This window comes from Anopheles coustani, chromosome 3 (genome assembly GCF_943734705.1).
Source record: "Anopheles coustani chromosome 3, idAnoCousDA_361_x.2, whole genome shotgun sequence".
NCBI lineage: Eukaryota > Metazoa > Arthropoda > Insecta > Diptera > Culicidae > Anopheles > Anopheles coustani.
The window spans coordinates 41559980-41583756 of record NC_071288.1 but is presented as its reverse complement, the minus strand read 5'-3'; the positions used below and the strand labels follow the sequence as shown (position 1 = coordinate 41583756).

The following is a 23777-nucleotide window of genomic DNA, read 5'->3' as shown; positions in this document are numbered from 1 at the left end:
ACCGCCCTGTCGCATTCCATTTCCAGCTCGACCGAGACGAACAGCGACATCTTCAGAATCGTCGAAGTTCAAGTGAAACACGATCCACGCGGCCGCCACAATCATGTCGTTTTTTTTTGTTCCCGGTTTCCCGAGCGCTGCGTTTGTCGTCGTCGGTCAGATTCGAGCTGGAGGACTCTGGCCAGTGTCGCTGGCCGGAGCGCCGAGGCAATCAACCGTATCGAACCGAAACCAATGCGAACTGATAGATGGAGAATCGTTAAATCTATCGGGTCGGTTTCGATGTGAGGCCAGACCGACGGAGCTGCCCGGAGATGGGTGGCAGGAGGCGCGCGGGGAGGTGATAATTGCATCATAAAACCGTTCCCACTCCGACGGCTGTCCGCGTCCTCAGCGCCGTCGGAGCGTCCCGGCGTCGGGTTACTGACCAGCGCAACTTGACGACGACGTGCTACCTTCGCCTTCAGGGCCATCCCGGGGCGGGGCGGGGCGGGGCGGTACGGTTCAGGGGCGGTGGCAGATCGAAGGATCTTCTTATCTTGCCGTGTCTCATTCGGTTCAATTCGCTTCGTCGATGCATTCGTCGCTTGCCCCCTCTCGTTGTAATGAAGTGAAAAATAAAATAAAATGAAGGAAAACGCGATAGCAGCGCCAATGGCGCTGATTATGTCGTTGCATCGGAAGGCTACACACTCAGGGCCAATAGTCGTCTTCCTTCTTCCCCGTCGTCGGCTTGTTGTTTTTCCATCGCTCGCCGAAGTTTGAACCAGTCGGTTGTTGGACCGCTTGTCGGAGGATCATGTGGCGTTTTGTGTCTGTTTTCGTTGAAAGGAAATAAAACGCGGAGTAGAAACGCGTCATGAGCTCGCGTCAAGATGAGAATGGTGGCGGGGAAGTGAAGGCACGCAAGAATCGTACAACATCCCCATTTCATATTGTCACACATCCGAAGCCCACGTTCGGCTCGGAGGAGGACTCTTTTCTGGATCTCTCTTTCTCGCTTCGCGTTGAATAGGCAGCCCAAGATAAGACGGGGGGAGACACACTTTCGAGAGGCCACCGGAGAAGAATCCCATCCCCATGGGAGCGGTAGGGTGGGGCGGGAGAGAAGGCATGTCTAGACGTGTCGATTTTTTTGAGGCCTCTTGTTCGGCTGTTGGCCCAAATTCCGGCGTCGCCCTCCCGACCGGCCCCGGGAAAACCACCCCCGGCGGAGGGTGGCGAAGTCGAGGGTTGGTGCAAAATCGGGTTCAAGTGGTTGGCTCATTCCGGGAAAACTCCGGCAGGCAGTTTTCGGTGGGTTTCGTTTCGGTTCGGTGGGAACCGAAAACAAACGGGAAAGAAAAGAAAAACTCCACGCCGAACGCGATGGCGTTGACTTGCCGACTTGGGAAGGGTGTACCTTTGCAGTGGAGCAAGCATTTCCTCGAAATCTTGTTTGTCAATAATCGACGCTTTTTACACTTTCGGCACCTTTCTTCCACGAAACGGCCGATGCTTAATCGGGTGGCGCGGGAAAGGGCAGAAGGGAAAAGGTGCGACTTTTGCGGTGGTTAACGGAATCCTAAAAAGACAATTAAAACACACGAAGAACAACGCTGTCATTTGCATCAGTGCAGGTGCAATTTGTTAAACATGAGAAAAAAGTGTATACGAAGCAAGTGATTGCACGGCCCGTTTTGCGGGGCAACACGAGGCAAGGTGGGTGAGTCACGGAGGCTCGTTCGATTTATCGCCCGGAATCGAATTACATGTCATTGGAATTTGAGTAAATAATTCACACATCCCGCTAAAAAGTGGTCGAAAATAAAGTAAACTAACTTGTTATACGCTGCTGCGTAACAAAGCGTTACAACACGTTACATGATCATAACGCTCAAGGCGTTCAGTCAACATTAGTCAACAGTAGGCGTTGGCGTGGTAAACGGAGATCTTTTCCAAACTAAATTGGAGCCCTTAGAAACAGAAAAACAGTGATAAATAGAAATAAATGAAGTCGCCTTCACTATGCTTGTAACCTCATGCGTCAATGAAAGTAAAAAACGTTATAATTTTCATCAGACAGCCTGCCAATTGAAAAATGAACAAAACAAAACCGATCACCAGAAAATGAAACGAGACGAAGATAGCTCAAAAAAAAATGTACGATGTAGATTGCTGGCACTAGATGAGGTGCGTTTGTTTAGAAAGATGGTCACCCGAACGAAGCGTACACGTCTTGATCGCCATCATGACTTCCCAATCAAAAGGGAAGGGGCAAAACGCTTGTTTCGTGTTCCTTTTTGTGCCTTTGGTTTTCGAGAGGGGCTTAGAAAACGCGAAAAGAGCCCTAAAGAGAACCGAAAAATTTGGTTGTTGAAACACGCCTTCTGATTGGGTGAATTTTGTGACGTGAGCCATATTGGAAGCGAGATTAGAAATTGTTTAGTTTGAACACGCACACACAGCCGGGGCTAGCGATGGTAGAAGTCTACGATCGATTGATCTTTTGTCGTGGGTTTTCCAGCTTAAACTATGATCTTACAAATATTAATATTAATAATGTATTTTGCACTTGAACCTGATGGCATGCCGACAAATAGTTCACATATTTGGAAACCATTTTTGATAGTCAATAGAGCCATAACACTTATTTTGTTAATTTACAGTCGTTCTCAAAGTCTGTCCTTTCTTGGAAAATTTTTTATAGGATGAAACATAGAAAAATCTCACTTTTTACATATTAATTCATCTCATTGGTCATATAGTGCTTATCATTTATTATTTATACAGCTGTGAGGTATTTCAATAATGTTTTAATAGCTTTCTCCAAAAACCACATCTTCCAAAATTGCAAGCTTCAATAAATTATCTGGATTCTTGGTATGTAATCTTTTTAATATGCCAAATTCTGCCTAGAAAAGTTATTTACATTAATTTTAAGGTATAAAAACATCACTACAGTGAATCAGATTCTACAAATTAATTTGAGGTAATGATTTGTTAACGGTTGTTATAGGAAGGTTCAAATCTTTTATCAAGCTGTGCATGTACATAGAAACACGATGTGTTATATTTATTCAATAAAAGATAGCTTCTTTATCGCTTCTTTAATCGACTAACCACAGGGTGGTTGAGAAAGCCAACAAATACCAATAGCCAGTAGATTGCACAACGAGGAGCGAAAAGACAACAGGACAAGCCCTTGAAAACAGTAACAATTGACACTCCTATGTGTACTGGACCTAATGAAAGTCCGAAACACCGCAATTGCTCCGGTGTGGGGCCGATCCACGTGCAGAGTCTGTCAAAAACAGGAACCTGGGGATGGTCGCTGTGACTGAAATAATTTGGATGGCAGCGCTAATTGAAGTTAGCAGCCAGCAGTCTCCACTTGGACGAAACAAAAAGTAAATTATATCTGCCCGTAGTTCGTACTTTTTACCACAGTTGAGGGCCAGCAGTTTGTGTAATTTTGTCGCTTACTGCACGGACAGGTTGAATAATTTCGTCAACGATCTGTGAAATCTAACAGGTTTAGTCTCAACCGTTGCTGGGTGTTGCATTTGTTGTACGAATCGATTATCGGCTCCTACGAGGGAGGTCTTCGAGGTATCGATCGTTCGATTTAGCTTGGAGCTACGTTAACATTGTATAACATTTTTAAATCCTTCAAATTCCGCTCTCCATATGAAACGATAAACTACACAACAAATAACAAGTCAATTGACATTTACTTTCGACCGGTTTACAAACTGCGTCGGAAGGTAAAAACGCCCCGAAAGTATAGTTAACTTCTTGCGACGAAAGGTCACAGCTCGGAAGTCGTAATCCTAGAGCCGTATGTCACTGTCCTTGCTCCGTTCTGGTCCCTTTCTTTTATTTCACCATTTACACACTCTTTATCCTACCCAGCCCGGTTTCTGGTAATAAGTTTTCTTCCGTGTGTTGTTTTTATCGGTGCGAACGTAGGTACTCACACCAAAAGCAAACAGGCGTACGTGCGAGCGAGAAAAGGAAGGCGAGAACGAGCGAGCAGATGCTCGAAGGAACTCCAAAGTGCATCTTTCGGTGCATTTTCTCCTCGGAACCAAATGTTGGGTTTTTCATTCCCATTTTTCCCCCCGGTCCGTGGCCGAATTCCCCACGGCATCCTTTCATCCCTCGTACACCACGTTGGGCGCTTCATGCGAGTGTGTGTGTGAATGTGCAGCCGAACTCATATATTTTTCTGCATGATGCAGTTTTTGTGCATCGCCCCGGTTTTCGCGGTGCATTCGCACCGGGGTTTGGATCGTTCCCCGTGCGTGTTGCAGCCGATTCGATGCCTTTTCGGTTCGCACAGGAAAGGGGCCCGAATGATACGGCTTTCCCCCTCTTTTATCTCCAGCCCCCCCAGCCCCCGTCACCCCTCGCGGGTATGCAAAGTAGCATTTGGGAAGCCCCTCGTCGCCTGCCGCATCCCCGGCAAACGCAAACAGAAGCCCCGACCGGACGAACATTACCCGATGCCGACTGACCAGATCTAGTAGGTCGAGGCTCTGCTACGGCCCATCTTCCCTACCGCATCCCTGCCCGACATCTATTTGCCCAAGACGGACGGTTACGACGACGACGACGTCGACGGCGGCATCTTTTAGCGGGCGCATGCTACTTTCAGTGCTTGCCGTTTACAACAACTACGTTGATGGGTGTGTGTGTGTTTGCATATGTGGATAAGGTTTTTTCTCTGATTGAAGTTTGCAAGAGAAGTGCATAACTTTAGGCACATGAGACCAGAATTTTTTACACTCTTTCGCTGTAAATTATTAGATTGAAAAGAGTATTTATCCATTTGGATTAATTCAACTAAGAGGAGATTTTGTGTGATTTCTAATGAAAAGTCTTGATTTGGATTATCCAAAAATGAATATAAAAATCCCATAGTAAACATCAAAAGTTGCAAGATGTAGGGAGTTATTATGAGAACAACGTAAAAACCATCAAAAGTAAATAGCAAAGGATATATTATTACCGTAAAACTTCAAAACGACTGTAAATGACATCTTAAGCTGCAGTTATCGAAATATCAAAGAGTAGTGTGCGAAAAACAAGCCCCGGATGGGAAAGCGGAAAAGTAAGCACACCTTCCTGGGACGAAAGTTTCCCGGCGTTCATTCCCCAAGGAGGAAAACGAAAAACCCCATAACCTTCGGTGGGGAAACACGGGCACGGGAAATCAAAACCACCAACGGTAAAAAAATACCCAAAACATGAAGGGAAAAAAAGCGAACGATTTCCCTTGACACGCATACACAAAACCGAACCTTCAGTTTGTGGTTTTACCACTCCGAGGGTTTGAAGGACGGTAATGAGCATGTTGGTGCATTTTCGGTGCATTGAAACGATTGTAATACGCTGTGGTGGATGGGGAGAGGGTTGGCTGACGGAAGTACGAGGACGGTGCTTGCTGCTTTCGTGCTACCGAAAAATGCATTCTAACATGCATGTGCACAGACGTACCGGAGTGTGCATATGTTGGGCCCGATGTGCCGTTTTTCGGGAATGCATTTTGTGGTATGGTGTAGTTTTTGTTTTTTCGTTTGTTTCAAGGGGGAAGGGTAAAGGGGGAGGCTAGGGGGTGTGTAATTTATGCAGCCATCGAAAAATAAAAACAAAAACCATTGCTCCTGTTCAGCAAAAAAAAAAATCACAAAAACCCCCACATCACCAACACGTACGCAATGCACACGCTCGAAATTTTCCACCGTGGCGTGGGGTGTAGCACCTTTTGTGCAGCCGACTGTAGAGCGGGCGGCAAAAAAAGGGTCACAAGGCGGGGGGAGGGGAGGGGTTCTTTTTTGTGGATTGTGGAACGAGAAGTAAAAATGTGTGTCCCGGTTCTCCACATCGGATCAGGAGACGGCGACGACAATTCGTCCTTTTTCGTGTTTGCGGCAACGGTCCTTTCGCGCGCGCTTCGGCGATGCACTTTTCTGCATGCGGGAGTGCATCCGAGTCCGAGGCCGCTGCAAGTCGGAAACGAAACGTCAACCCTTGGGCGGACGGGCTAATGAGCGGCGGTGGAACGAAATCGCGCCACGATACAACAACGACGACGACGACGATGGCGATGAAGACTGCTGCCTAAAAGGACACCATACCTTTAAGGTATGTTTGTGTGTGTTGTCTCTTTCGCCTCCGCCTTCTCTCCACCTCCTCCTTCTGGTGCATAGGACACACAGGGTTTTGTCTCGAGCGGGACGAAGGGCTTGGTGTTGGTTTAAAATTTTGATGAGAACTCGGTTTACTTTTTTACCTTTTTTTCTCCATTGCGCGGCAAACTGCATCCCAAACAGTGTGGATTGCATAGGTGAAGCAAGCGCGTGTGTGTGTGTGAGTGGACCCTTTGCTGTATTTTTTGCTTCTCATACCTTTGCACTCGGTTTGTGTTTGTGTGTGCGTGCTGGTGACAGAAATGCAAATTCTGTGCTAAATGCACACGGATGCAGCAGTTGCATAAGAGCGCGGTGGACGGCGGAAGGGAGACGGTGGAATCAGAAATCCCCGATCGCAAAAGGCACCGAGGGAAAGGACTCGGGCGCATGCAAGCGACGGTGCACCGTGTATGCACTTTTTTGAGCTAATAAAAGGAAGGACCGTCCCAAAAGGAAGTTCCTTCCGCAGTTTTCAATCACGGCGAAAGGCACAAAGCGGGCCAGGACTGGGGGCAAAAGGAAAAAAGAATGAAAGATGTTGTGGTGGCGGGAGCGGTAGTCGTTGCATCGAATGGAATGCATTCGAGGACGACGGGCGACGTCGGTTTTCCACACACGGAAGCAACGTGTCGCACGTACACGGTGTACTTTCGAAGATTTGGCTTCTTTTGCCGCGTCGCGATGCGGGGAGGGGCTGGGGGGGAGTTGGCTGCGGGACTCCGAGCCTCGGGAGGGTGGTAAACCGAGCGGAAGTTCGGCAGGTTCATTAACCTTCCCCGCCTTTGGCGCGGCGGTGCATTAGTGAAGGTGTGTTTTTATGAAAATTTGATGACATCGCTCGTATGTGGTCGCTCCGAGCGTGTGTTCGTTTTTTGGATAATGTATCGATTTCGTCTGATAATGGTTTTTGAAATCCTTTTATCCGTGATGCGGTCCACCATGTTGTTATACAAACGAGTAAAGGGTGTTGTTTTTCCATACTATACTTGTGCATAAAACCTCAAATTCATATGTAGATTGGCTTTAACAATTATTGGTTTGAATATGATGATAATGAAAGAAATAATGAAAAACACTATTTCCTACATTTTTGGATTTCTTTATACAGTTCCTCAGCAGGAACAAAACTGTACATGTTTTTAATAGTGAATATCCTAAGATGTTGAATCAAAACATAATAGAGCATATTCTCTTAATTTGTTAAATTACCCTGTTTTTATATCCCGTGATCGGCTGTTGACAGAATTGTATTTCTAGTAAATGTATTAGATGAAAATTCACTGGCCTTTGAGCATTGATGGTGAACATATAAATAAAAACAAGAGTAAAGTTCAAATAATTTAGTATCAATAACAACTCGCATTTGGCATCAATTTTAAGCATAACAATTTCAATCCAATTTAATGAATAAAACAGAGAAGCATAAGAAATTTTAAAAAATCACCCCGAGAAACATTGTACATAGAAGAAGGTCAAAAAAAGTTTTAAATGTTGTGCATGCATGTTTAAAAATATTGCTTTGGTTATGAAATCATGAAGTTCGTTTCGCAATATTAGTGTAGCAATCTTACGAGCAAATTCAAGGCAACAAAAAGAAGTGAAAAACCGAAATCAAAAACAAATAATTTACAATTCAAAGTACCGACGATGTGTGCAAAATTGGTGATTTAAAGCTCGAGATCAAAATTGTGTTAGATCGAGAACTAAATACTTGGGCAATCAAAAGTTTCATGAAAGCTGAATTCGTATCTTTACGTTACTTCCATATAAAAGGGCTTAATCGTTTTACTTTTATTTGCATAAGTTCTTTGTGCAATTTAACCTTAATATAAATCAGATGAAAATTTTATTAATGGTTTTTCGTTTGCTTCTTGCCAATTATACGTCAGTTTTTAGAAAAAAATACCAATACAGTATTGAATTGTCATCAACCCATAATGTTACAAAACAAAACTTTTTTCGTGCAACATTTGCAACTTTCTTATCCTAAGCATTTGCATCCTACTGGCATGTATTTGCGGATACTCGTATCTTAATTAATTCACACGCACACAAAAACTCACACATCTGCAACGTTGTGTCCACCCCGCTGTTGGAACAACAATGATAATGGGTAGCGCATTAACCGTGGCATTTAGCCAAAGACGCTTGGCTGACGTCGCATCCTTGCACCCACAAACCTCACTCTCTTCTCCTCTCCGTCGCCCGGGGCAATAATTGTTGACAGCCCACTCCACCCCAACCGGCGAACCGCTCTCGAGGCCCCGGATGTCCCAGAGGAAGCGACTTGGAGACCGAATTGTTCTCGCGCCTCCCCGGGGAGGATCGGATTGCACGCCGGTTCAAAGACGCAAAAAGTGATGACGCTCGTGCTTCATAATTAAACCGGCGGGTGGAAACCCGGTTGGGGCGACATTTGGGCAGGCGACCACCCTTGGTCCAGGTTGGACCAATGGGATTAACATTCCGCGCTCCCCATCCCAGGCTGGTGAAGCTGGTTCACCCGTTTCGTTGTCAAATCTCGTCTGCTTGCTAAATTATTTCGTCGCAATCTTGAATCCACTCGCAGAAGATCCTTTCCTTCGTTGCGCGCGCCTGCGACGGAGCCGATCGGAAGGACGAACGTGGGACGAAAAAGCATAATGCGGGTCGCTTTTCGCCATTTGCAAGATTTCATTCCGTTCGCCCCTTCCCCCGGGGCCCAAGATGCGGTGCCTAATATTTTAAGGTCAGATTTATTATTTATGAAACTCGCGTACACTCCCCTAAACCCTAGCCAACACTCCTGTCCTAGGGTGGGGTGGGGTGGAGGGGGAAGAAAGGCATGTTGGGAAGGTCTAGGCAGGCATTTTCGATTAAAATTGCAGTAATGCAACGCACCGCAGCGGTTCAATGCAATGCGGTTAGCGCAAGCAACAAGCGTCCGATCCCTTCCCTTTGCTCCTTCGATTTATGCTTCCCTCGGCTTCGTCCTAGGGACTGTTCTTTGTCCGAAGATCGCAAGGGCCGCTCCTGTCGTCCATCGTCGAACGCGCGTGTCATCGCGTGGTGCCGCCTCGGATCGCAAAGGAGCGTGGAAACCACGTGAAAGAACGGGGCAAAAAGTCGGGCGGAGGGAAAAATACGTTTGGTACAAAAAAAGTAGTTAAGCGAGCGCAAAAAGGTCACCACGACCGCGAGGTCGCGGGCCGGTAGGTGAGCGGCCGGCGGCACTCCATCATCCTTCGAGGGCGCGAAACGAGCCGGCTACGCAAGCTGGCATTTCGTAATGGCGCTGACATTTGATGGCCGATCGGTGGTTGATCCGCATCCGCTTCGCGTGTGTGCATGTGTGTGCCGATCTAAAGTTTGCTCACACGTCTCACGTCCTCTTTGCCATTCCGCACACAATAAAGTGCAAAATGAGCTCGAGATCAGAGGTGAACACCGGACACATAACACACATGGCTTCATCTTGGCGCTCGGAGTCTTGTGTATGCTGCACTTTTTCGGACTCGGACACCGCGCCCCTCCGGGTGGGTGGTGTTGTTTAGAAAACATCCGAGCATACCAACCCCCGCCCAACGGGAACATCCGCCAACGTGCTGGCAGGGCGCGCAAAAGACTAAACGGTGTGTGCGAGATAACTCTTCTCGAAACGACATCCGAACCCGGTTGGGCGTACTTTGGTGTTCACGTCGGTCTCACGTGAAACAGGCGCCTCGTATTTCCACCTTCCTCGACCACTCCCCAAAAACCCCCACCCGCCGAGGGGTGATAATTTGTCCGGCGTCGGTAACAATTGCATCGCACCGTGCACTTGTGCACTTTCCGCCGAATCGTTGCATTTCGTGGAATCCGGTGGGTGACACGCGAGACGACTGCTTATTTTGACTGCGTTTCGGGTACGGAGAAGCGCGGGTGCGCGAGTTTGGAACGGAAACTTCTTGAAATGGAAATTCTAGAATCTCGAGCCGAGCTGTTTTTTTTTGTTTTTGCTCCTCCGGTGCTCCAGTTCTCGTTGTTTTTGTGCAAAGTCAACTTTGTGGAATCACTTATGCTTGAAGGAAATTTTAGAATAATTCCAATCTGCAAATAATACTCTATCCAGAAAAATATAAATCCCCTATACAATTCCCGTGGTGTGTCCACTGGTATGCAATGGGAAAAAGTCTCACTTTAATATTATGTGATTGTGCGGATCAAAATTGGAAAAATAATATTATTCAGTGTACCTTTTTTTCTGACTCAGTTTGAGAGCATTTGTAAAGCACTAGGATTTTTTTTTGTTGATCCTGATCCGATGACGATTGATCGTTCGTACATCGACACATAGACACCATGGATCCGGTCACACACGAACACAAATAGCCCATCCGTTTTCTAATTGGAATTTATTCGTTCACATAGAGGATGGATATTTTATATTTACAGGAAAGAGAAAAAAACCGGCCGGCTGTTTATATCCACGCAAACGCGCATTTTTCCAGCCAAACCCATCGAAGCCCATCCGGTGCGAATTGCTTCCGCCAATGTGCCAATGTGGAAATCGATGCGAACGGTGTTGGTAAGCGAAACAAACATACAACAAAAAAATAGTGCAGGGGAGGGGTGGGAGAAACAAAAAAGAACTATCGCAAACAGACACACAAAAAATGATAATAGAAAATGCAGATGCACATACGGTGGAAAAGATGATGCAACAACAAATTTAAAACAAATAAAAAACCTGGGAATGATTATGTCGGTCGTGATTTAAAACGCGCCATGCAGGACAAACCAAACAAAAATATGGTTGCAAATCCATAGAATTCTTTTCAAACATCACACCTCGTTTTTTGTTTTTGGTTTTACTTTTCCCAACGCCACGAGCTTTCCGCGAGCGACGGAAATGCAAAAAAGAATGTTGGAAAAGAGGAAAATTCCGACAGGTGCATCATTCAATTAACGGCTAGAAACAATTGAACAAACCGGGGGAGACGGTTGGTTGGTTTTGTTTTCGGGGTCCGGGCTGAAATAGAAAAATTCTTTTGATGGCAAATCATCGGTTGACCCCGTTGGCGCAAAACGAGATTGAAAAAAAGGACAAAATATCATACCGGGATTTAAACAAAAACCCCGATATACGCCCCCCACATTCGGCAAACACACAGAGTACTGCACTTGACCAATTTATAGTAGAACAAAAACACACGCAAGTGTGAAGTGGCAACACGGTTAAAAGGAACAAAAAAAAGTTGCAAAAATGTTCCGAATGAAAACCGGAAGAGAAAAAATGAGAGCTTATGCTAGGAAATTGAAAAACTAATATAATTTGTACAAAAGAAGAGCAGAGCGCAAAACAACCGAAAAAAGGAAACCCTGATTTAAAAGCTTTCAAAATTAAATAGTCACAAGCCCTGGAAATACACATTACAATTGTGATGGACCTGTGTCTAAAAGCGGTGTTTCAGTCAAATTTATTTTACATTGCTTTTTATTTGTAAGATTGAAAAAAAAAATCATAACTTTGTATGATGAAAAGAGTCACTCAAACCGGATGAATAACGATTATTTAAAAGGCTTCAGCTTCATCAAATGGGATGAGTTATTGACGGATTAATTTCAACATCCCCGGCAACACGCGTCCTCGCCGGAGCATGGCCTTCTGTCACCTCAGAAGGCGTAATTTGTCACCTTCCATAACACTCTCTGCGCCCTCCGCGGTGTCAAAGGGATCCTCGAGCCTGCAGGGCCATAAAATGTGCTCGTAAAAATTTGTCAAACGAAAACGACTTCACACGCGGCGTGCGTTCGTGAGCCTTTTTTTTACCACATGGAAGGCAAAATGCAACGAATCTGTGCCTGAAATATCACCTCCTCGAAAGGGGGCAGGAAGAAATTGGCATGAAATCACTTTCACCCGTTAGGCCACGGCCGCAAACGTCATTAATTGCATTCTGAACGACGGATAAAGCGCAAATGAGAAACAGATTGCAGCGAAGTGGTGTACATCTGGTTTTGGGGGTTTTTTTTCATGTTGAGTGGTGAGTATGAAGATGGCAAATGTGGATTTTACGAGGTGACGAACAAGTTCGTTTGCAAACACATTTGAAGAGTACAGTGGTTTTCGGTTTCGAAATAAGTAGTCAGAGTTTACCGTGAACATGTAAAACCATGGGAATACGGCTTAAAAATAACACTCTTCCCCCAACCAACTTCAGTGTTTCAGGTTTTGTTTGTTTTCGTTTTGCCAAAACTCGACCGTTGACTTTTGCCTTTTCCCATTTCCTTAAATTATCCACACGTTTGCGGTCGTTTGGTCCCCGTACAGTAATGTAATTGCTTCAACGTAAATTTGGACCATATGGAGCCGACGGATATCGGCTTCATGAACCGGCAGTTTGGCGGAAGATGCGGACTGCACCCGAGGGCGCATGAAAGGGCGCGGTGCATTTGAAAGATTAATTTGTGCGTACCATTGTGTGCCCGAGCGGCGTTGGATTAAACTGTTAAACTCTTTCCTTTTTATCCACCCGAGTTGACTTGTTTTTCTTTATTTTGGCTTTTGCTTTCGTTACGAAACCCGCTTTTCCCGCCGCGTTCTAGTGCCGAACGAAAAGGAAAGTTCGGGGGGGAAACGACCTGAGATCAACGACCCCTACGACGAGTCGAGCGAGCGACTGGTGTCGTTGTTCTGTTTTGGCCACATTCGGTTGGCCATTCTTGTGGGTTGTCATCTTCTTTCCTCATAAGTCATGCGACGAACGAACCGGCGATGCACCGGGCCGAAAAGCGAAAGGGTTGCGTGAGATGCATCATGCATTGCAAACACAGAGAGAGAGAGAGAGAGAGAGAGAGAGAGAACAAAACCAAAAAAGGGAATACGAATGCGTCCGAATGTCCCGTTGGAGTTTTCGGTTTTTCTCCAAGCCCGTTCTGACGCATGAACGGCTTCTTCCCCGGGGGAGAGAGTTTGCCCAAATGTGAAATGCGCAAAAATTAAATGATACCCACTAAAGCGCCTGCAGGTAAAACGTGGCCCGAGGAAGGGTGCAAAAATACGGAGGAAGTGTACGAAACGAACAAAAAAGGAATCAACTTTTTGACACATTTGTCCCGATCTCGCGTGTCGCCTTCCAGAGCGGTCCGCAAAAGGCGACTGCAAAGGTTTTCCATCTGGGGGGACGATAGCGTTCCCTTTTGTTTTGTTTTGGGCACCGTTTCGCAACATGATTATTAGCACACTGTTATTGCCGGCCCTTTTTTATGATATGTTATTTTGGCGGCAAATTAACCTCACACGCACTGCAACCTCACGGCGGGGTTCGGCGAGAAACTGTTCGGCAGCTGGTGTGGTTCATCTTCACGAAAAAAAGCGAATAAAACTGATGCGAGATTCGCATCCCGTTAGATGTGAACGAACTTTGCGGTATTTTTGGTGGTCCACCGGGTCCATATGGGGCGCAAGAGGGAGCTCACAGGAGTTGGAGGACTGATTTTCCCCCTTTTTGGACCCTCTTCAGCGTTTTTTGCTGCAACATGTGTAGCGTTCGGATGCGATTTGCATGTGCACCATAAAACATAAATTGAAAACAAAAACACAACGTTTCGGGCCGGGTCAACTTGAGTGCGTTGCCTCCGAACGCCCTGCGAACCCGTCGCGAAGCGTCACGTGACCGGCTGTTTGGTAGCGGCATCATTTTTCCTTCGCCCCTTTTCCAGCACCAAACACACTAATGAAAGCAATCCGGCGGCGCATCATCTGCCTCCGACGATGGCAATTCAGGGAAAACATTAAAAATCTGGCCTGCCAAAGCTAAAGGCCGATCCGGCGGTTCTGGCGTTACGTTACGATGTGTCAAGAAATCTCGGCCGGCTGTCATTCGGTGTTCGTTTAGTCGATCATTTTTCTTCGTTCCCTAAATGGTCGCACATTAGAGGGCCTATTAAATGTCCATTTGTTTCGTGCGATCGTCCCGGTTTGGGTCGGGACAGCGATTGATCGTGTGTTTCGATTGGACTAAGAGTGTGTGACTGTGTTTTAAGACATTAAATTGATGCTAAAAGGGATAATAATTATCTACTCCAGTATGAGCGTAATTATAATGCAACAAATGTTATGTCAAACAGCGATGCGGTTTTCAAAAGACCATATTTTTTGGTAGATTTCATAAACGTATTTAGTGAAAAGGGATAGCAGTAAGTTTCTTGTATAGGTGTATTATGTACCGGTATAATATGAAAAAAAAATTGGGGGTGCCCATGGCGCAGCGGTAGCGCGAGGAAACACCACACCACAGGTGTGGGATCGAATCTCGAGTCTGGCACCCTCCGGTATTACGAACGGATGACCACCGATCTATAATATACCGTCTTTCGGTCACACAAACTCTCTTCGGAGAGAGGCCTTGTCCCACTAGGGGATGTCGTGCCACATAAAAAAACAAAAAAATGATATGAAATTTGGAACAGAAAATACAAATTTCAATTACCAAAATATGGTTAAAGCCAAAATCATTTTGAACACTACACAATTGTTTATTTTAGAAGACGGTGGCAATCGGCTCAAAACGGCTGTATTAAAAACCAGAAACGCCAAAAGATAGTCAACAAACATACTAAATAGTAGCCCTTTACAGATTTTAAAAATCTTTAAAAAAAATAACGAAATTATAACATGTGAAAAACAGTGGCCAAAAAGACAACTAAAAGTATTCGGGCAAAATTGCAAAGAATTATATTCTAGTGCTAAACATGTAGACTCTGAATCGGTTTTGTTTTCGTGTTCCTACGAAGTCATAATATTTTGTGGCGTTATAGTTGAAAGAAGACAAATTAACTTTAAAACATTACCTAACCAAATAACCCTAATTTCTGGCAAATAGTGATTTCTACTCAATATTTTCCCTTGTTTTATCCAAGAATTGAATCAGACACATAAACATCAATTCATAGGCGTAATATTCAACTTGTAGTTCTCTGCTCATAATAAGCTAGAGTACCATCCATAAATTAATAACGATTGGGTTTTCTACAATTTTCATCTTTTCCTCGAACACTCCAACGCAAACAAAGGGCACTTCCAAGGATCGTTGTAAGCACGGTCCACCCAATCAGCTCAACAAGTCTTCCGGCCACTTCTGCGGAGGGAAAACGCTGAAGAACTACACCTTGGCTTACAATTGGTCGAAATCGATGGATTAAGTGACCCACGGGTGGTAGTAGTGTGGTCAGGGAAGGAGGGGCTATTGAATCGGAATAAGAAAACAGTCCCTGGAAGACAGCTGGGGCGTTCAAATTACTAATTAAAAATTTATCCTTCACCAACAATACGCCGGCACCGGACACGATGTAAGCGAGTGTGGGATCGGAATCGCTATCGGATGTTTTTTTTCCCCATCCCCTCGGTTTAATGACTTTTCTTAGCTCATCACACATCCACCCACCCTGATTCCCCTCTTCCGCCCAGCTCGATTCCTATTTTCGAGCGCCAACCCTCGGCGGGGCCGGAAGATGATCGCGTTGAGGAGTCCGCTTGATTCAGTTTTATTTTCCTCTACAATTTGAAAAAAAAAACCACCATTCGTGAAAAGAAAACGCGCTGAACAGCGGAAGAGGGTTTGAACGAACCGAGAACCTCCCTGGTTGGTGTTAATGAGAAAGGATAGCTCGGAGGAAAACCCCTCTATAAATACGGAAATAGAAAAGCCAAGCGGAGGATTCGCTTTCGAGTGCGGACACGAACCGAACCGAAATGCAGCTGAATCAAAACCAATCAATCGAACCGGCTATCTCCTCGATTACGTGCCGATCGGGAAGGACCCGGGGCAGCACCTGGTGGAACTTCCTTGCCATTGTTTCTGCTCCCGCGACACGATATGCTCGATGGTCTCGACTGATTTGTATGTTTGTTTGTTTTTTTTCTTCTACCCTCTACTTCTACGAAACCATACGCTCAAGCGGCGGAATCGTGGTAGTAGGTTAGAAAAATGGCAAAACAATCGAGAACAAGTAGATTTTCATTATCTTCCCTCCACCTCCCCCCCGTCACCCAAGGGGGCAACCGCGTGTTAATGGGTCACCCGATTGTGCGATGCGGTATCATAGTGGAGTATCGAATTTCCAATTCCCGAGTTACAAAACCGGAGAACGGAATGCCAGGAAAAAGGGGAACCTAAACAAAACGGTGCAGGGAAAATTCAATTAAAAAAATGGCGCCACCGGTGACACCGTTCGGGTTCCGGCCGCCCGCGCCTCGCACCATCGCGTCATGCGTCGGATACCGTTCGCCGTCGAGTAATTTGTACCTTGTTGATCCAGCGGGTTTCGATTGCCAACGCGGAGGCCACACCCGCGGCCAGGTGAGGCAAGGGTTAAAGAATAATTGAAATCATTTCTGTCCTAACCCCTTCCTCTACCTGGATCCCCGTTGGAGTTGGGTGGATTGACTAATAGAAAAGAGTAAGGAGAGCTAATAAACGCCACTTACTTGTAGATGTGCTTCGGGTCCATCATGCTGCTCAGCAGAAAGGAGCTCATGCCGGAGGTGCCGGGCTTGGCGCTGAGATCTAGCGGCTGCTCGCCGGTCGCGCTGACCGTCCCGAGCTCGGACGCCATCTTGGCCGCCGTCGTCGGACTGATGGCGGCCGATGTCACGCCGGCTCCGGTCGCTGCGTCGACGGCCGTCGGCGACATCTGCGGCTGCAGCTGCGAATACCACAGGGAGGCTAGCCGGGAAAGGACAGATTAAGGGTTAGATCGAAGGTTGGTGGGACATATAGATATAGGTCGGTAACTCACGGTTGTAAAGCTGGGCAAGATTCGGCTGAAGACCCTGCAGCGAGGCGGCCGCAAGGTGCTGCGCCATGTAGGACTGCAGCGAGGGTAGGCTCTGGGAGGCACCGCTTTCGCGCAGCAGCGCGGCCAGCGATTTGGCCGACACTCCACCGCCGGCCCCCGCACTCAGCAGGCTGGCCAGCAGCTCCGGTTCGCTGCTTTCGCTCGTGTCGCTGTCCGACTCGGCCAGCGAAGTTGGAGCCTGCGGAAGGAAACAAACCACACGACAGGGGTTTAGCATATGGTTTAGAGAAGGGTCTGAGTCGGAGCTTACCCGTCGGCCAAGCAACCGTTCGGCCTCGGCCGGGGCCGGACCGGATTCGGGCACCAGCTCGCCGGCCTCGTTCACCGTCAGCAGCTTCCCGTCGACGCAGAAGTTGCACTTGTCCTGCGGCTTCCAGTCGACCGGGGTGACCGCTTCCGTCGGCGAGTCGGCCGGGGGCTGCCTGGCGCCCGGGACGCTGTCTTCCGCCGCCGGCACCACCACCAACCCGTTGCTGCGCGGCTGGATCGTGTTGTTGTTACTGCTAATGGTATTGTTGTTGTCCGCGCCGGTGGAGGCTACCTTTGGGACGATGTTAAACTTCAACGCGGCCGCCTCGGACAGCTGCGAGGGGCTGGCATCTTCCGTCTTAAAGAGCGCTCCTTTTTTGTCTACCGCCTCCGTGGAATTGTCTGCAATAAATGTAGATGTAGGGTGGAAGGTTTGTCAAACTCGTGGTGGTACTAGGTTTTCGAGTATTTTTGTTTGCCTTTTATTCCAGAAATACGAACATTTTTAAAGGGTATTCGGGAATATAATCTTTTGACTATCATTGAAATCATGGTTAAGTATTTTCGCTCTAATTTATTATCAAAGATCTAAAGTCAGATTCTTTTTTAAGTTAACAATAAGAGTGATTTTATGTATGAGAGTATTCCAAGTTTCACTTTACACTTATTGGCAACAACAAGGCTTCATCCACAATTGTAGATTGTAATATTGTGGAATACACTCCGCCCAGTTGTTACAAAACCGCTTTGATTTTCTTGAAAATAAAAAATATATTTGAAAATGAGCTCGCTCTGGAAAACTATTTGGAAAAATTTGCTTAAACAAGTATAGATAGTTGTACTGGATCATGACCCTCGAAAAATCGTTTGATTAATTCGTGTTTTTATAAACAAAGCAAACCTAGATTAAGATAAATAAAACAAGTATATCTGATGTCGGATTTGGCATCTGTGAGTAACGACACGATACGCACCTATCGGTTCTTGCTTGACGACGGACGAATTGTTCCGATCGGTGCCGGCAGCCTGCTCGCGTAGGACGGGACTGCTCGTGGCCTGCCCTTCCTGTCGGTCCGGTGTGTTGCTGGTCCTTTCGCCTGCTGGTTCCTCCGTCGACGGTAGGTCTCGCCTGGAAAGCCCGGGAGGTCCGGGCGATGTACCGTCGATGGCAGTCGCCGTACCGTTGTCGCTCGCGTGACAGTTTGTCACCGGTGTGATCGAGCGATCGCGACGTTGGGGCTCCGAGGAGCTCCCATCGTCCTTGCCGTGTCGCGGCGAGCTGGCATTCGCAGGCTCGGGTTGCGCGGACGGTAAGCAGTTGGTGTTAGCGGAGGGCGGACTGCTAGGATTGCTCGGGTGGACTATTTTTGTGTCGACTTCTACGTCTCCTTGGTGATAGTGGCCGTTGCGTACTGATGGAGGAAAAAAGAAAGCATGGAAATGTTAGGGTATGATTTGCGGTTGTTCCACCGAGAAATGGTGATTTGTCTATTGTCATTGGGTTATTTAAGAAGTCTATGAAAACGTGTTATTAGCGAAGATGCAAAGGAAGTAAAATAGTCTGTAAAACATCTAAAAAAATTAGGTTTTATGCATAAAAGCATTAGCAACGCTACACGTTTTTTAAACTAGCTGTCAATATGAGATCATCAAAGGATATCTAAGCTTTGTTGCCAGTTATAAGAAAGTATTTCTGCTTTTCATCCAAAGCTTAGTCAGTAGGTAGCTGATAGCTCCTATGAAATTAAACATAGTTCAGAATGAATCAAAATATAATAGAATTTGGATAGACATCTGTAAGCAAATTGATTTCAATTTGACAATTATGAATCTTCTACCCCTTTAGGGGTAAAATTCAACTACGACCTGCCGGTTCACTCTAATTACGAGGCCTGCGAACAATGCGGAGGACTTTAATATTACTGAACGCAAAGGGGAAGGGTACAAAAATGACCATGCTGGTTTTACCATAATAACAAAATATAAGAAAACGGGATAGGATTAAAAGATTTGCACTATAATAAGACAGAGATTTATCAGGATTTAGGTAGCATTGTAAAAGTCCATCTCTGATAAAAATGTGAGATATTATTTAGTTTGGCTTAGGCTAGCGTTCATCTGTTAAATAGCGGGTTTGTAAGGTTATAGAGAAATCAGTGGTATTTGGTATCAGCGCGATAAAGCAATATAGACCATAGTTTACCCTAGTACTCTTTGCAAATTAGCTTTAAAGCCATTAATTGACAAATGCTTTAGTATATCGAACCTTTTAACCTGTCCAAGTGCTTGAAATGTTTCATTCGTTGTCATGATGAGTAAGTAAGTCAATTTCAAGCAAGTAAGAATTTGACCATCGTGTTCATGAACTAATCGTCAGTGGATAGCGGAACAGAGTAAGCAGCTCACCTATGGCCGTCGCTGCGGTTGTGTTGGCAGCCGCCTGGGCAGCGGCGGGTGTCGTGAGGGCCGCCACGGCCGCGGCATTGGCGGCGGCCACGAAGGCGGCGGTCGGGCTGGTCTTCTGGTCGATCATGCCGCCGCCAGCGAGCGAAAGGGCTGCGGCAGCGGTCGTGGTGCCGGCGGAACTCATCAGCTGCCCGGGTCCCGCGGCGGCTACGGCGGCTGCTCCGGTGGACACGCCGGTCGTGCCGCTGAGCAGGTCGTCCTCGGTTGTGTTGGTCGTGCTGGTCTCGAGCAGGTTCAACTGTTGTCGCGTGATGACGTCCTGATAGTGTTTCCATTTCCTGCGTCCCATCAATTCTTCAGCGACACGTTCTAGTCCTGTGGAGGAGAGAGGGAGAGAAAGGGTATCATGTGTGGTTAATAAGCCGTCTCCATTGTCTTAAAAGCAAGTGGTGGTATAAGAGTATACGCTCGCTATGTACAAAAGTTAGTCGAAACATTACAGTACAAGAGTGAAATGTTAATGTTCAAGTGCAATCAAGTTAAACAGATTTTAATTGATACAAGTTGGACAAGATGTTCATTGATTCTCGGAATGCATAACCTTATTGATTACAATCCGCCTTGCCGTAACTGGACTACAAATCCCATGGAAAAGATTAATCTTGGATCAAAAAGAAAATGTCTTGAACGACAAGCCTCAGTTGCTTCGTGCTTTCTTAAGAAAAATTACAGGTCCAATCGGAGTAATGCAACGATGGAGAAGATGCTTTGTATTATCGTGATGTAATGAAATTCTAGAAAACATCCCTACATCAGCAATTACCGCCCGTCGAAGAAGCGAACCGATTTTCTAGTCTACCCCACAGAAGGGAAGATGTGGAACTTGGTAAAAAAAAACCCTGAAGTCTTATAAGCGGCCCCCTTGACCGCACCCATTCCCGCCCACCAGCCTACGTTTTGGCCATCGATGTTTCTGACTAATTACAAATCAGTTCCTGTCGTTGTTCGTTCCGTGCGCCTGCCTTCCTCCTTCCGATGGACATGCTAAAAAGCGATTGAAGTGCAGAAATGTACCGAGGGCGTTTCGGCGGGGGGAGCGGGGGTGAACTTTGCTAATCAATAATCATTTACCAGGACCTCCGCCCAGGGTGGACGCCGGGGGTGCCAAAGAGGTCGGTTTTGTGTCGACTAGTTTCCGTGGCGTGTAGATTTGGATTGTTTTTTCTTCCACAGTGTGTTTCAATGGCGCACCCCGAGTGAAGGTAATGGTTTAAAAGGGAGGTTAAAAACACTACCCACATTGACTAGGTAGAGCATTTTTTTTTCCCCCGCAGATGTAGTTAATGTTTCGTTCTCCAGTATTTTCCACAAGCGACAACGCTTGATGGCCTTATTTGGACTGGCGATGGGGGAATTAATGTAATGCTTTTTCCCTATGTTTCTATACCGTAATATGTTGTTTTCTCGATGCATTTTCTTCTTCTTCATTCTGTTTTTGTTTAGTTCTAGAAATCCTAGACCAAACCATACACTTTTCTACGCTCGCATCGAGCGAGTGTTTGTGTGAGTTTAGCCGCTGCTCTAGGGCTATCTATTCCTTGCCCCCGTCCGGTCGCGCAAGAAACGTGCCAACCCCTTGTAGCAGCACTCGCCCTGCTTGCCTTCGATCGCCCGGTTCGATCCTATTTTCAAATTTTAATTACTTTCCGTTTCCGCTTCAAAACGGCCTCCCCCTTGGGGCCTCCCGTATCCAACTGCTGCCGAAACGCTAGAACATCGAAGGTAAAGGCAAAGAATGTTGGACATCGAATGTGGAAAGCTTCGCGGAGGTGAGAAGGCGGTGGTGCAGGGGGTGCGAGAACCGCACGCAATTTTGACCCATTTAACCTATTCGGTTAAAACTGCGAAGTCTCTTTTAACCCCTTTTCTACGCGACGGACGAAAAGCCGAGGCCACTCAGGTTGGGTAACGCAATGTCCGGGCAGGTGGAGGTGGAAAGGATAATAATTAAGGAAACCCCTCCCTCCTTCTCTTCTTCCCTTTAGCCACGCACGCCACACATGCATCCAAGGTGCATTACTGTCGCTCCTTTCTGCGTGTTTCCACTTGGATCGATCGACGGAACGGGGAAGCTCGCGGTATAAAAACTCCACTATCGAATGGTTTTTCTTTCTTTTCTCTCGCTCTCTCTCTCTCTCTCTTTTGCTATGTTTGTAAAGGCTGTTTTTAGGCTGTTTAGGCTATTATTCAAATGCCTAGGGGTGGGTTTTCCTCCGCAGTTGGATACCTTGGGACCAAACAGATAGGGTTGGGCGCGTGCAGCCAACAACAACTACAACAAATTGTAACATTTCCACACCGGGCATCGTGGAAGGTGCGTAGGTTTGATTGGGGAAATGGTTGCAGAAAAATACAGTCGAACCTGCGTAACGCTTCCTGATTCTATTTTGTTTAAACATCATTTTACATGAACATCAAATGAATTAATGTTTGACATCTAAATTTCAATAAAACAAAATTAAAACTGAAATATTTAATCCAGTCCAAGCGTTTCCCCCCATCTGCATTGAATTTTTCATATTTCACATTTGTTATGTAAATTATGTAATTTGAAAATTTTAATGAAGAATTACTACTATTGATGTACTGTGTACTAAATATTAATTTAAATTAACTTCGAACACCTCAATTTTGGATTGATTCTTCAGATTTTAATTAAGAGACATTTTTTTAAATACCGTTTCGATTTCTTCCAATAAATTTCTTGTATCTACTTTTGTTCATATTTCTTCTTTATCCGATTGTTTTATTCTCTCATATAGTTTCCTACATAAACTTAATTGTATTGCCTACAGAAGCTGAGCAATTAGTTTATTTTGCATGAACTTAATGATGTTAAAAGAAAAAAAGCACAATAAAATAATAATTACTTGAGTTGGTTGAAGAGCATATTTGTTTTAAAAACCCAAATTTATAAAAGTGCTTTTTTGCCACACAAGTTAACATTTGGAGCAAAGCGAAAGGCAGAAATAAAATTAAAACTGTATATTTTGATAGCTAGATTGGATTACTTTTCTAGATTTTAAAATGTAATATTATAACAATGTTTCAAGGACAACATAAACATTGCTTTCTATTTGCGGGCTCGACCTCATCGAGGTTCTACTGTTTGTAGTAGAATAAAAAAATAATACGGGTGCTCACTAACGACCCGTACCCCGGTGGATTGCCGGTACACGCACCCTTGCGGCGCAGGAGTTAGGGATGGCGTTGGAGGCCACGAATGTAAGGAAAAAAGTTGCCGATTCTAAAACGGCCGACCACCAGCAGCACAAGAAGCCGAAGAAGAAGAAGGAGGAGGTAAAAACAGAAACCCATTTTCATCATCCTCGTGCGTGTGTGCATGTCATTTACGCGTGCCGCCCGCCTCCCACGACCACCCCGCCTCCCATTCCCGCTGCTTGGCCAGCAAAATTAGCAAAACTCCCCCCCCCTTCGAGTGACGAACCGCGGCCAGTTTCGGTGTGGAGTGCGGGAAATCCGCAGGGCAACGGAACCGATTGCGAATCCTTGCTCGGTTCCTTCGCCCGCCCGGTGGGGGGAAAGGGGGAACCGGCGGGACCGGGGGCTTCATTTATGCGTAACAAGCGCAAAGTGCGTTCGGGAGCGTACAACACTCACCCCCTTAGTCCCGTGACCCGTCCCCTCCTCCAAGGCGGAGGCCCTTGCGTTGCCAAACTTTCTTGCCGAACACCGCCCATTCCGGGCGCGCGTTGCTGCAGTGGCACTCTGCTGCAACGAGCGCGGTGCATCATCTCAACCTTGTCCCAAACCCCTTCCCCGGCCCCCTGTCACGGGTTGTCCCACCCGCACGGCGAGGGTTGGTATTTGCCGAATAATGCCTTACATCCCGGCCTGCGGTGTTTTGTGCTTCTCCGCGTAATTACGAGTGGTTCGGGTGGGAGCAGGGGAAACAGGGGGAAGCAGTGGGTGGGCATCGAACATGGCCGAGCACCGAAACTGGACCCTACGCACATACATAAGTAATAAATAGAAAATCGATAATGCATTTCATTATTTCAATATTAGTTTGCATTAAGTATTATTATTTCTGCCCCGAACCAA

At 46.2% G+C, this 23777-nt stretch overlaps 1 protein-coding gene across 1 annotated transcript in view; it reads right to left on the bottom strand.

Moving 5' to 3' along the window:
- LOC131261281 (mushroom body large-type Kenyon cell-specific protein 1) overlaps positions 1 to 23777 on the bottom strand; it is an 83154-nt gene that overhangs the window by 6078 nt on the left and 53299 nt on the right. Inside the window, exons 2-6 of the mRNA XM_058263283.1 lie at positions 19653 to 20027; positions 18221 to 18658; positions 17248 to 17648; positions 16938 to 17175; positions 16627 to 16864 (exon numbers count right to left, since the gene is read on the bottom strand). Coding sequence (XP_058119266.1) covers positions 16627 to 16864; positions 16938 to 17175; positions 17248 to 17648; positions 18221 to 18658; positions 19653 to 20027 — 1690 coding nt within the window. The remainder of the gene's footprint in view (positions 1 to 16626; positions 16865 to 16937; positions 17176 to 17247; positions 17649 to 18220; positions 18659 to 19652; positions 20028 to 23777) is intronic.